Source organism: Odontesthes bonariensis, chromosome 15 (assembly GCF_027942865.1).
Source record: "Odontesthes bonariensis isolate fOdoBon6 chromosome 15, fOdoBon6.hap1, whole genome shotgun sequence".
In the NCBI taxonomy this organism is placed as follows: Eukaryota; Metazoa; Chordata; class Actinopteri; order Atheriniformes; family Atherinopsidae; genus Odontesthes; species Odontesthes bonariensis.
This window is the reverse complement of record NC_134520.1, coordinates 15,736,307-15,750,748: the sequence shown is the minus strand read 5'-3', so window position 1 is coordinate 15,750,748 and position 14,442 is coordinate 15,736,307. Positions and strand designations below refer to the sequence as shown.

General features: G+C 43.6%; 1 protein-coding gene across 2 annotated transcripts in view; it reads left to right on the top strand.

The window, feature by feature from the left end:
* ssbp4 (single stranded DNA binding protein 4) overlaps positions 1 to 14,442 on the top strand; it is an 85,777-nt gene that overhangs the window by 14,390 nt on the left and 56,945 nt on the right. For both annotated transcript variants that reach the window (XM_075485178.1, XM_075485179.1), the window contains exons 3-4: positions 593 to 654; positions 9,498 to 9,582. In XM_075485178.1, the coding sequence (XP_075341293.1) occupies positions 593 to 654; positions 9,498 to 9,582 (147 nt within the window). The remainder of the gene's footprint in view (positions 1 to 592; positions 655 to 9,497; positions 9,583 to 14,442) is intronic.

Sequence of the window (14,442 nt, the reverse complement as noted above, 5' to 3'; positions counted from 1 at the left end):
CTTTAGCAGCATTAAATCAACAGGCCCACAACAACACACAGCACATCACATCATTATAAGTGGCACTGGGGAAATCTGTAGAATAGACACTTTAATAGAAACGTAGGGCTTGTATCTGTTTTGTCTATATCGTCCACGTATAGAAAAATAAAGAAATCTTCCTGCTGTCATGCTGTTCTCACTGACTCAGACTGTATATATGCCCCGAACCTTTGTGTGTTTATGTGTGTCGAGTCATGTCAGTGGGAGTGTGTGAAGCAGGCAGTTGGTCCGCTATCTGCCACTGGATCTTATCTCAGTGTCCAGATACAGGCAGGAGCTCTGCTGGTTTGTGAGGGCAGCAGAGAGGACTGCTGCTTCAAGACAGTCATAGTTTCTTATCCACAATCTCTGCTCTGCACTGCACTGCGGATCGCCGTGCTCCTCGCCGGCCTATTTCTCTGTCTGACTGTCGCTCTGTCAGTCTAATGTTGGGAGGAACGTTAAGCAAAATGGTTACTTTATGCATAAAACATGCAGAGGTGTCTAATTTTTCATTCTCCTCCTCTGTCTTCTCTCAACCCTCTTCCTCTCTCCTCCTTCTTTCTCACAGATCCGATGGGAGAAGAACATCACACTTGGGGAACCTCCAGGATTTTTACACTCATGGTGGTGGTATGTATACACAGATCCTCTTTCTTTTTTCTCCTTCCTTGACCACACACACACACAGATGTATTTTTGTTTTAGCTGCTCACGTTTATACTGCAAAAGTACTCTTAAAGGAATGAAGGCATGTGAAGGGTGGAGAGGGACAGTAATTGCAGGGGCTGCTAAGTGCATCATCTCCTGGTGTACTTCTGATTGACAAGTGAGCTAACTTCCCCATGTCTTTTATTTAAGCTGTTTTTGTAACCTCTCTCTGAGATGTTCACTGTCCAATTAAAGTCAAAATCAGTGACAGATCCTCTTATTATAGTGATTCACAAAGTGTGGCAACTGAATCTTCAACAAGTCTCCCACCTCAAAATGCTGCAGGTTTTTTTTTACAGTGAAAAGTGCACCGAATTAGCTGTGAGTGCTGCCTCTTTACATTGCACTCAAGGAAATATGTTTCTCAGTCAAGTTCTTGAGTTGGAAGCAAGTTATTCTGCACTTTCATACGCACATCCTTGGTCCTATTTTTTTTATATTTTTTATTTGAATGCAAAACACTGGTTGACAGAGATATCTTTGCCATTGTACCCATACTTGGCAAGGTTGTAATGACATGCATAGTGCAGTGCACTGACTGGAGTGTTCATATGTCGCACAGCAAGCCACAACTTCAGTGTGCCCCCCGTCCCCAGAGGTAGCCTTTGAGAGCTGTGCAAAGTGTGCTTCTGCATTTTGTTGCCAGAGTTTGGAAAAACTCAAACACAAACTACAGTTTCTGTGTGCATGCTGTGCAGCGCTCCTCCACTCGTCCCAGAGCAGCCCCCTCTGCTCTCACTCACATGCAGACTGTTGTCTTGCTGCAACAACTTACCCTCCTGTGGGATTACAGTGTGAGACTTTTCCTTCAGTGAGACCTCAGAAGAGACTGATAACAACAATCAGAACTTGTCAACTGCAAGTACGAGGACTCTTACTTTGTCACTGTCACTTGTCTTTTCAAGTCTTAGTAACGTAGTAACAGCTTAGTAACGGTGCTGGTCTCTGGCTTCCCACACACACTGATACATAAGAAAGTGGGGTACAGGGTGTAAAATCCCAAAATTTGTATTTGGCTCGTGATCATTCCAAATTTCCACGCTTGTAGGTGGAGTACAAGTATGTCCATCATTTTTTCCATCATGGAACAGTGAGTAGATGTGATGGGGTTAAAAAAAAGTGTGATAACAGCCAACACCTTCTGTCTAAAGCAATGGATTGTAGACTTTAGAGGAACCACAAATAGTTAAATAAAAAAAAGGATGAATAAAGACAGCCGGAAAGAGAGGTGACAGGGTCCTCCATCACTTCTGCCCAGCTGGCCAATCAGGGCGTGAAGTGCGTGTGAATACCAGAAAATGACAGGGAATTGCCGACTAAGACACCTCCTGTCAGACACTGGATAAGTGAGGGTTAAGAGACATTTAGTTGTTATATGATCATCCATCACGCAGGTTGGACTGAAGAATAAACCCCTCCTAAAAAGGAAGGTCAAATTTGTATGACTTCTAACTGGATTTGTAGGTGTTAATTTGCAATGAAGACAACAGGTAATGATATTCCCTGGAAGTGTAAGGAACACTGAATCTATTCATGTTTGTGTATCCACAATTGTGAGGTGCGACTCACAAGAGAAGGAGTGTGATTTTCTTTTTCTTTATACTTATTGTCACAGCTGGGGGGTGAGTTTTAAAAGACCTTTTCAACTTTCGTTAGGCTGTTGCTACTGCAAGGGTTTTTGCTGTTGTTTTGGATGGATGACAGGTGTCTGCCCCTCTCACTCCACACAGGGCTTTTACCTTAAGTCTCTTCTCTTGTTCCTCCCCTTCAGTTCTCCGGCTCACAGTTTGAAAAACTCCTCTCCATCATTATCATGTGGGTTCTTGTCTTTTAGCCTCCTCAAACAAATATGTCAGATCCCTTAATGCTGGGTAAATAGAGGACATATTTCTGTTTGTTTGGATGAACAGGGACGGCAGGCTTTGGGCTTGACAAGCTATTTTTCTCCATGTCTGAAATAGAAGGAATAATGAAACGCAAATGTATGATTTCCCCTTCACGGTTGTCACCCTTAGAGATACAAAACTTTTAAGTCAAAAAGAAATTAAAACTGGCATGACAGAAAAAGTGGAATAGCTGGAACTGGTGTAGACAAAGAATCCGGCAGGCAGGGAAGCTGGGAGGTTGAATCCTCAACAAGGCATCACGAGAGGCAAAGAGAGGGGACAAGAGGTTGACAGGGCCTGCTTTGTTTGTCATTCATGCTATCTTGCTCATCCCCAAAGCCCCCTGGCTGGCCCAGTGTAATAAACCCAAACATGCGGCTTCATTTATTCATCCTCTCTGGCCCCTGTGTGTGTCGTGAGTGTGTAGCCTGTTGACACGGTTCATAATGGTCCTTAAAGAGCCTGGCTTCTCTCAACCTGACAGCTCACAATTGGACAGCTCGCAGTTAAACTGACAGAAGGACATATGCAAACATACAGTGCAGCGTTGGTTTGCTCTTGTCTCTGCTGGAACCAAATAGGCTGGTCAGGGAGACTGGCCCACTACGTGTCTGCATGTGTGTGAAAGCGGTAAACAAAAAAGAAAGCCGCATTTTCCGACTGTATTGATATGTTTCAGTGGTGTGGGAGATGACGTAGCATGTTGGAGAATAGACCGATGATTAGCCAGGCCGGAGAGGGCAGGGCTCCAGTGTGGTACAACCTAGAGTGTCTGTCTGGGCCACGCAGCACGTGTAGACGGACACTGTCTTGGTTTGGGGGGGGGGGTGTCGGCTGTATGATGAGGATATGGAGGCGGAGTCCCTTCTCCACCCCCTGTCCACCTCTACGCCACCAAGCAGCCCCCCCTCTCCCCCCGTTCAACCTCCAGCCTCCTCCAAAACAAAAGCTCCAGATGGCAGAAAAGCCACCAACCTCCCTTATCCCTCACCCAGCGCTCCCCCTCCTTCAACCTTTGTCTGGAGGTCCGTCCCTTTGTTTGCGGAAGAGAGACCCCCGAACGGATTAACTCTTTGCATTCCAGCCTCTTTTGTGTTAAACAGCCAAATCTAAGACCCCGACCCCACCATCACCCCAGCCCCACCCCCGCTGTCTCCTCCTCTGTACCTTACTGAGGTTTTGCCTCCATGGCTGTTTCCTGTAGGATGGTGTAAGGGGGGGCTTCAGTATAAGACCATAGCTGCAAGAGGGGGTAAGGGGAGGGATGTTGGAGGGGGGGGGGGGGCTGGTGGTGGGGGTCACTCATCCACATCTGTTGTTATGGGTGGACGGATAAAGAAAAGGCTCAGCGAGGGCTGCAGGTGTTGATTGTATCATTAGCTCCTTCTCTTTTGGCCGCTGTCTCCTTCTTATCCAAAAATCGATTGCTTTAACCAGTTTTCACTGGATGGCTACTGAACCCCCCCACCCCACCCCACCCCACCCCACCCACCCACAACGCTAAACCACAGCACAACAACAGCATGTAGAGGGATTCTCTGTGTGATAGCCCCTAGCTGACATTCCTGCATGTAAGAGGCAGAGAAAACAGAGCGTAGTCCTCCTCTTCTACTGCAGTGTTCTTAGGAAACACGGGGACTTCATTTATCCATTTCTTTCTCCCAGCCTAATTCAGCCCTCATCTGTCTCCATTACTGTGTTTTTACATTTTATTCTCTAGACTGTAAATATGAGCAGCTTCCAGTTTGAAAGACCACTACCTTGTGCATTGATCCATCTCTAACATGGAACTTCAACTACTGTGTGATTAAACTACAGTCCATCCAATATGACACGGAGATATTGTGGTTTTTAACGTGTTATCTGAGTTTGGTTGGATTCAGCAAAGTCTTTAGGAAAATATAAAGCCTTTTTACATTTATGGAAGCCAAAAGTATGTGTCATATGTACATTTCTCAGCCAAAGCAGTCTGGTGTGTCCGTTTGTGAGAAACTTGCAGTTAAGTACAGTAAGATGCGTGTTTAACACCAAATCGTGTTGCTTTTCCCTACTCTAACCAGGTATTTTATTACCTAAACCTAGGCTTTGGTGTGTATACTTTTTTATCCCAAAAAGAAAAAAAAGGTACATGTATAAAGTCGACATTGTCCTTAAGTGTGTTACATACCTTTGCAGTACATCAGCATCTCCTGGAGCACTACAAACTAAGTCATCCCGCTAACAACAATTTGCCTTGGGCACACCCTCTGTTGACAGCATTTACATCAAGCTGACACTCACAGTAGAGCAAAGTATAACACCTGCGGAAATGTACACATTTGCATCTCAAAATATGGCAAACTTAGCAAAATTAACTTTTGCTAAGTTGTTACGGGGGTGTGAGTGGGTCTGGAATCTATCCCAGTTGCCAGTGGTCGAGAGGCGGGGTACACCCGGGATGGGTCACCGGTCCATCACAGGGCCAGCGTCTAGATTCATCTCAATGATTTGGATTCTGAGGCTTTCTCAAATATTTTCTGATGAGTTAAGTTGGCCATATTCCTTGAGGTTGCAGATTACAGGCCAGGATAAACTGGACTAATTAGCCTGAAGAAGGACATGGCGTTCAAAATGTCACTAGCACATAAAACAAGAGCTCTTTAGCCTGCTAAGTGTTCTGTAAGTTTCTTATAATGTGGTGCCATGTATCAGGTTTTTTTCACCAAAGTATTTCATTTTTGCGAGCATGTGTCTTATCTAGTTTAAGCATTCCAATAAGATCATGAAATCGGAAATGTGTCCAACATAGAGAGCTTCAATATAGCTTCTTCCTTTTTCCTCTGGCAGTGTAATTCAACATATAGATACGACTGTACACCTTTTTTTTGTGCTACGAAGACTGTAAAATTGCCCAAAAAAATCGATCATATTCACCTGTTTTGTGTGGACTGCAAAATCTTGACTGTTTTGTCACTGAATCAGTGCAGAATCTTCCAAATCCACATCATTGTGTATATCTGTGTACAATCATGACATTTCCACACTAGCGTTTCACACAGCTTGGATGTTTATTGATATCGGGTTGATAGGCATCCAACCTGCATTTTGAGGCATCTTATCATGGACAGAAATGATTTGTAAGACAGCACATGCATGAAAATGCTCTTTTAAAAGGCGAACCATATAAATGTGGATATAACTTAATTATATACTAGCTCACCAAGCGTCCAGCATGAGCTTTTGTGCATTTATGTGTGAATTACTTTAGCCACAGAACTTTCTATGTGATCTTATGGTGTCTGTTTGTTCCTTTTAAGCCACCAGTCTTTTCAAAATGCCATATGCTTTATTTATTAGCCACAGTCTAATGGGAGTTTTCCATATTTGCATGTCACATTATTGTTGTTGCCTCCTCCTGCTTCCTGAATACATTGATGCTACCAGGAGGGTATCTGCTACTTGAGTCAAGGTAATAAAGACAACTGGAGGGGTTGGGCTCCCCCACCTCCGCTCTTTGATTGCAACATTTTGTCCCATTAAGACGAGTCTGTTCTGATAAGATGAGCATGGTCGGCTCTGTGTAATTCTATTTTTTTTTTGGACCCTCTGGTTCTTTCACTCATCCTGTGTTCATGCTCAGTCTGCCCTCTTATCTCCATCTGTCTCCACCTCCGTTTCTCTCTCTGCTGAGTGACCAACTGACACACACAGGATTATCATGCAGACCCGCCTGTGTGGCTGTCGCTCTCTTCCTTTGTTTACTCTCCTTATTATAATGGAAAAGCACATTGTAACCACTGGCTTAGTCAGGCCACAGTTAATTGCAAGTAATTATCACGATGGCATTTAATTTTAGTAATTGTCTTCTTCTGGACGGCCGGACGCTAATCTCATCCTCCTCTGTTCTGGGTACAAAGTGCGAGTGTTTGAGTGTGCGCCGACAGTGTCGGCTCATATTTTCAGCCTTGCTTTTCATCTAAATACATTTAAAAAAAAAAAAAAAAAAAGAGTTTCCATGACCCTGAGTCGCAATTTACATCTGTGCTGTGTCTCTTCAGAGTGACAGCAGTTAAACTCTTCACCCTCGATGCAGAGTTGTGTGGCTGAAATGCCAGTTACTTCCCATGAAACTATAAAGGGCTTCCAGTGGTAAAATGATTAGATTGAAATGATTCGATGATTGGATGGAAACTTTGCTACAACTTGGGTGTGCACGACTTCTTGTTGATTGCCCGTGTTTGAAATTTGAATGTTGGTTTTCCAAATAATTTCTACAGATTAGTGTCTGTGAAAGGAATGGGGCAGCAACTCTGACATGAGTTTTCTCTCTCAACATTTTCCTTATAGTCAAATGAGACTGGACAACTTTACCTGGATTCAGTCCCGTCATGCAGTTATGTAATTCCTCCTTGCACCCAAAGTTTATTTTCACCTTCTGTGTTGGAATTCTATGTAGAAAAATGTCCCCGTGTCATCCCCCGCCAAAAACAATATCAGAGTAATGAAAGTCTTGGTTGTACCTTTAGTCTCATCCAGTCATGATTCTGCCTCAGATTATGCATAGAGACACAGAATGAGATTTCCCTTCATGGCCTCAGACATGTGCAGGTCAGCTGTTCAAATCGCAATATATTTCAGACTTCACAGGCCAGGAGATGTAAGATCACCTCACTCCCACCTCTGCGCCTGCACCTGGTTGCGTCTTTTCTGTAACAAACTGTAACCTGCGTCACATTTCATTTCCCTGAGAGCTGATTGGATTTGCGATGGTCGCGCCTTCTCGCTGCGGCTCCTCTCTGACGGAGCAGCAATCTCTTTAACACCAACCGATAGATATGATAATGTACACTGGCTTTATTGTCAAGCGACAGAAGGGCAGCACAACACACACCATGTGTTCACTGCCGGCTTCGCACAGTCCCTCCCTGTTCCTCAGTGCCGTTCTTGTCTTGAAAGGACCCCGGTGCTCGCCGAGTGCCTCAGGGCACCGACTCTGTTTTTTAATCTTTACATACTTTAATAACCCACTTCTATTGCAGTTCTTATGCTTTGAGAAGTTTTGTTCGATGTGCCGCAGGGCTGGAATTTAATGTTTATTGTTCTTTTTATTTTTAGGACACCTATTGTTGCACTTCTGTTTCCTTGATGCCCTCAGATAACAAAAATGAAAGGACGTGAAAAGGAATGTAGATATCGGTTATTAGCTGTGTTTTATGATAAGTGCATTTAAAGAGATAACAATTAACCACAAAAATTTAAGCATCTTGTACAATGAAAATAAGGGCTGCTGAATGACTGTTAATATTTTCTTCGTTTCATCAAATGTCAAATAATTTATGCAAAAGTGTTTATTTGCACCCTTAAACGACAGCAAGAATTTCCTCCTTTTAACACACTGTCCATAAGATCAATATTTCGAGGAAGGAGCACTGCTTTATGTGGACTGGCTTAGCGAGTACTTAATTTCAGTGGAGTAATTAAGGGCCCATTTGGAGTGGGACCTGGTGGCCCCTGTTGCCCTGGAGGAGTGGGACCGCTCCAGTTAAATTATATGAGTATGGCTGATTGGGCAGTAAGTAACATAATCAGAGTTGATTGGTCAGTAACCTGCAGGTCGCCAGGGCGTGCTGCGAGGAGCATGCAGAGAGGTCCTTCACAGCAAAAGCTCCTCAGAGTCGACTATAAGTTTGTGTGGTTGCCAAAGGGAACTCTGCTGCAGATGTCAGGGTAGAGGGTTTCTGTTCTCACAAACCTAAAAACTTTTTGCACGCTGATTGAAATGTGCCCACGGCTTTTGAGTTTTTCAAACTGTCAAGACAAGCAAAGTAGACAAGAGTGGATGATCTCTTGATCCTATTTCATGGATGGTCTGCTTTCCAGACGAAAGCTTCGAGATCATATAATGAAATGAATCAAAGTGTTGACCAAATATTCCCACTCAACTTGAACTAAATACAAATGAGATCGGTTGTGACATAATTAGGGTGATTCTTATTTTGAGGAATAGTGGCGAGCGGACCGTCACCACAGAGACACGGATCGTCACTTCATGTATGAGCTTAGATATCTGTCGCAAAACAATCACGCGAGTCTAAGCCCGAAAATTGTGAGGCAGATTGTGGTTGGTGATTCCCCAAAAGATGATATTTCGGAGTGGTCCGTGGCATAGTGGGTTAAGCAGGCACCCCATGTACAGAGGCTGTACGGCACTTTGCTGCATGTCATTCCCCCTCTCTCTGCTTCCTGTCTCTCTTCAACTATCCTGTCCATTAAAGGCATAAAAGCCCCAAAAAATAATAATAAAAAAAGATGATATTTCGGCCGCGTCGCCCACTCCCACTCTTTTTAATCAGATTCTTTCGAATCATAATATTATCAGTTTTTCCACATTTTTTTAGATACAAGACAGTATTACCAGACGTTGTTCGTCCATTCAGGACATTGAATCAGTATGATGGAAAGGATGTTTGGGTTCCAACAAAACCTACACGAACACAATTTTACTTTGGAAAAGGTCTTTCTCTGCTCGTACATTAAATACTGCTATTGTTAGAGCTTCTGAATAATACTGACATTGACAGGTTCTTGGTTTATGTTTGAAACGTTGGCCACCCAAACATAAAAGAGAGCAAACAAAATACATCTTTTGTTAGTAATTGAACATGGTTGAACACAGCGTTTGCAAAATCTCTGCTCCACTTTACAAATGTCGGTGAGTGCGTTTGTTTTATTTCTATGTGTTCAGTTTAACCTTTTGAAGCTTTTTACACAAACTTGTCTTTATCTGGGATTTGCAATTATATCTGCAAGAGAGTCACAAACACTAAGAACATGATGTGTGTGTTTGGATGACAGAGTAAAGTGTCTAACTGCTGTCGCTGTCTTGTCCTGTGTGCACAGTGTATTCTGGGATCTGTACTGCGCTGCCCCGGACCGGAGGGAGACATGCGAACATTCCAGCGAGGCCAAGGCTTTCCATGACTATGTGAGCGAACTTAACCAATCCTCTTGCAGGACACACGCATAAACACTTCCAGAATTTACACATGCCTGTGAACACACAATCACACGCACCGTGTGGATCAGAAAGGAGGGACTATTATGCCTGACATATTGCTGCTGGTTCTTGTTTTGACATGTCTGTGTTTCTTGATGTGTGTGTGTGTGTCTGGTCTGCCTGCTGCAGCCTCTGTTTTGGATGGGACAGACTGTGTGTCAGACGTTTGAAATAGCCTGCCTTTAAAAACGCAGACACCACTTGTATATTTCATGGGAAAGCCTTTAGACCCCCCCCCCCGTCTTTGAATTTTGAATGTCTCATAGAGAGTCTTTGTGGCATTCTACAACATTTCACATGCTCTGCCTTGATCAGATATCATTTCTCTCACATCTGTCTCAGCTGCATAACGCTGTAACTCAGCTGCTGGCCACACTGAAACGCTGACCCCTCCGGGCACAGCGACTCTCTTTTCCCAGAGGTGAAAGGTCAGACTACTGCCTGGCTACTTATTGGTCCACTCGTGGCTTCAGTAAAGGTCAAATCATACAAAGCAGCTGGCCGATCACACGAGCACATTAACGCACACATTCACACACAACACGTATACAGAAGGGGCACATTCAGAGCCACAAGGCTGCTCTTGTTGTGGCTACAGGGGATGGTCTCTGCGATGAAAGGTCAGGATCACTGGGCCCCTTTGACCCTCTCATCTTCTAAAGAGTTACACCAGTCAATCAGTAACCTATTGAACACACACATTTCTTGAAGAGCTGCAAACTGCGAACGACTATTCTGACAGGACTCATAGATCTCATTCTTTGCCCATAATGTGTTCTATGTCAACCTGTCAACTCTGTGATAAATATTTGCGCTCCGTCGGCTGGTATATATTTGATAAAGGATTATGTGGTTGTGCGGATGTTGACTGGACAAAACTGCTTCAGCCGCGAGATTATCGTTCCACCTGAGCAGAAGTTAAAGCTGAACTGGATTAGCTGTGCTATTCTTACCACACTCATTTCACTCAGGCTGTTTTATCTTGTAGCTGCTCACCCGTTGAGTTGAACTCTCTTGTGAGGTTTGACGGCAAAAGTGTGAGCGCTTGTCAGTCGAACAGATTGCATTTGTTGCGCATGTTCTGTTCATGTCTGCGCGGGCCACGAGTTGATGTGTGTGTGTCTCCGCGCCTGTCTGTGTGTGTGCATGTGTTGGACCACCATAAGATTAATTACATGGTTAATTAAACTTAGTAGTTAATTAAATCTGACAACTGTGTCTAATTAATCTAAATGCCATATAATTTCCTACACCTTTCTCCAGAGGTAAGCCAGCTGGATACCTGCATGTCAGCTCTTTAATGGCTCCTGTTTGACAGCGCTGGTCAATATATAGCCAAACCTCTAGCTTCAAATTCTCCTGCCGTTTAGGGAGCCTTTACACGTGTTTCAGTCTTTGCTTGTATAAATCAGCCAGAGTCGCAGTTACCACCGCAGCTCTGTAATTGGCTCAGTTGACCAAATGACTCAAACTGAAGTTTAGGACTTGATATATTGAAGAGGATGAGTGACTAAGAGCTGATTGAGACCATGGTAGGGTTAGGGTTCAAAAGGTCAGAGTGCATCAGCTGTTGAACTGATTTGTTTGTGTTGCATCAGAGAAACTGCTAGATTTCTAAAAGGCGAGTTTAACGTCCCCCTAATGTAGTAATAAAGTTGGTCAAATGAAACCTTGTGATGCTTACAGTGAGAAAAATATTAGGGATTTTGTGGTATCCTTTCGGTTATGCTGTTTCATAATCAAAGAGTACTGTGAGGTGTACTTTCTTTGCTTCGGTCTGCTGCTGACTTTAGATGTCAATCATCGTCCAAATTGATAGTTGAGGGTGTGGCTCTGACAGCGGTAAAGTGCAAGGGAAGGTGTGACTGAGCACTTGAGCTTTTGTGATTGTTTCCGTGCATGTGCATTTGTGTGACAGAGAGAAAGAGAGAGTGTCAGGGTCGAAGCGTGTGAATCCCGGGGGTGATGAGGGGTCTGTCTGTCTCTGATTAACTCTGGCTCTCTGGTCCCCGCAGACCGACGGCCTGATCGAGTCTCTATCACGGCCCCTTGCTGATAATGGCTCCTTTGCTCCCCTGAGTGCGCCCGGATCACAGAGTGAAAAACAACACGGCTCCCAGGAGTCGCACACGCTCCACTCTTTGTGTTGCTCAGTGGGAAAAGAGTGAAAGGAGAATGTGTGCAAGATAACGCAGGATTGGATTGTTTTTATTTATGTTTTTTATTTTTATTATAATTTAGGGTGTTTCTCTGGCAGCCATGCTGTTAGTGTTCTGTGGATCAATGCTGTGCAATGTAATTGATATATGAAAATACTGTTTGCTTATTTGTTTCCTGGAACTAATTTGGTTGCCAGGCAACATTGAGCCAGAATAGAGTCTTGGTTACAGATTTGGATTGGCTCGTCTCAGTTTGGCTCACTTTGAAGGCACCTCTTACTCAGCCTTGTCCTACTAGCCCACCGACTTTGTGGACTCTCCAGTTTGGGGAAGATAATGGAATATAATGTGCTAATCCTCAGATCCGGGGACTGGTTGACAGCTAATCCAGGGGAATGTGGTGGGATTGGAGCCCTGGCTGCGCTCCCAGAACTGGAGGCCTCAGACTAGCTGGGTAGCTGGTTGGCTTCACCCTTGAATGGTGAATCTGCTATCATAGACACTCAAGCTCGCAAGTAAACACTCCCACATGTAGCAACGCTTATGTCTATATCACACACCCACACTTTTATGCAAATGAACATACACGCTCGCAGTAAGGGAGATGATACTGTATCATAACGATCCCGAGAGTCTCTTATTTTAATTGTTGAAGTTGTATTTCTGTCCTGCCTCTTCACTTTGCCTTTTAATCTTGTTTATTTCTTAAAAGCGCTCCGCACGTCTTATTGTTCTTTTTTTCTGCTGGATTTTGGATGTTCCTCAAAAGAGCACTTTGCTGAGGGAACGCGTTTGATTATAAGAACGCGGCACATCTTTAGAAAGGCAATATGAGTGATTAAAAGGCACGGGCTTTGAGATAAAGAAAGCCTACTTAAGCGTGCGGGCGCGCACACTCGCCCATGGTGATTCTCTTTTAGAGCCGGCAGAAAAATGAGTCTTGTTTTCTCCTTCTGTGACACACTCTTGCAATCACAGACCAAACAGTCTTTCAGGAAGTGATACACTCTGCCTTGTTTCTGCAGACATTTTGCTTTGCCCCAGCCAGAGGTCACGACCCCAAACATCTGCGATTCATGCCAGCTCGGGTTCAGCGCCTGCGGAGAGGCACAGATTTAGTGCTACAAGTGCGTCATACACATTCAAGGGCGTAACTTTGGGTCTACCATTGGGGGGGTTAAACTCGCAGCATATTTATTTATTTATTTAATCATTTTCTTGCTCGCTAATTTGCCATTCCTGTGTTAGAAATACATTGCGATACTTTTACTGATTTAGGCTACTTAACGTAAATGCAGCAGTTCACTTCACTATTTATGCCATAACGACACAGTTAAATTCAGTGTTTAAGCACTAGCCAACATTGGCAGATGACAAGAACTTAAAGATTAATCAATTTCATCACTGTATTGGCACCTACATGCAGCAAATGTATTATGCACAATGCAACTCTCGATACATCACACAATACAGGGTGGCACACTGGAGTGCAGCTTGCACCTTTATTCGGAACTGATTTCACATATTGCCCACTTACTATCACATTAAGATTGCTATAAATTAATAATAATATTATTAAAGGAGTCAGACCTGTTACTGATGGTGAACTTGTCTTTAATGTCGGGTGTGTTTCCAGAGCCACTAAAAACAGCTGTAATCAAACCCCTGCTGAAAAAGGACAATCTTGACAAGACACAAATGAACAACTACAAGCCTATCTCAAATCTCCCATTTTTAAGTAAGATCATTGAAAAAGCGGTTTTTCAACCACTTAATTACTTTTTAAAACAAAACAACTGCTATGACACCTTCCAGTCAACTTTTAGACAGAACCACAGCACTGAGACTGCTCTGACAAAGAGTTTAACAACATATGTCTGAATACAGACGGTGGAAAAATGTCAGTCTTAGTTCTACTAGATCTCAGTGCTGCATTTGATACAGTTGACCACAAGATATTACTGAAACGACTGGAAAACTGGGCGGGTTGAACAAATTTCACGGAAAAACATATGTTTTGACTGTTAAGCCCGGTGAAGATTTAACACATTAGCAGTTATTCCAGTTGTCAACAACGCTTAAAAAGGTGATTTTCTTCTCTTCTAGCATTATCGTGACAGGAGAACCATGCCAACTTTGGATGCAGTTATCTAAGCGATAGCAATAGCCTCAATATACATATCGTTGGAAAGCTTAGTTTATGGCCGTTCATGTGAGCACAATAACTTAGTTTTGTAAATTTTACCAAAGTGACTGGTTTCGCCTTGCAGGATCACATATAAGGAACACATGAGGTGAACGTCTTGGTATGTGCAAGACAACATTCAAGACTTTTGCACTAGCTTTGTGAACTTTCTGAGCAGCCGTCACAGCCCTTTTCCATCAATTTAACTCTCGTTAATCCACCTCTTAGCACAACAAACCCCAAAAAAGTGTGACTGTTTTGGAGCAAACAGCAACTTAAGATACAGTTCAGTGACATTGGTTCCACACAGTGATCCCTGGCACCCTCTGGCACCACTCACCAGGTCCAGCGGCTGTGCATATACAAACTTTCGGTAGAGAAATTGGGTCGGGTAATACCAAGTAGTCGGTTTGGGAGGGGGGGGTTACATTACAGATTATTTAA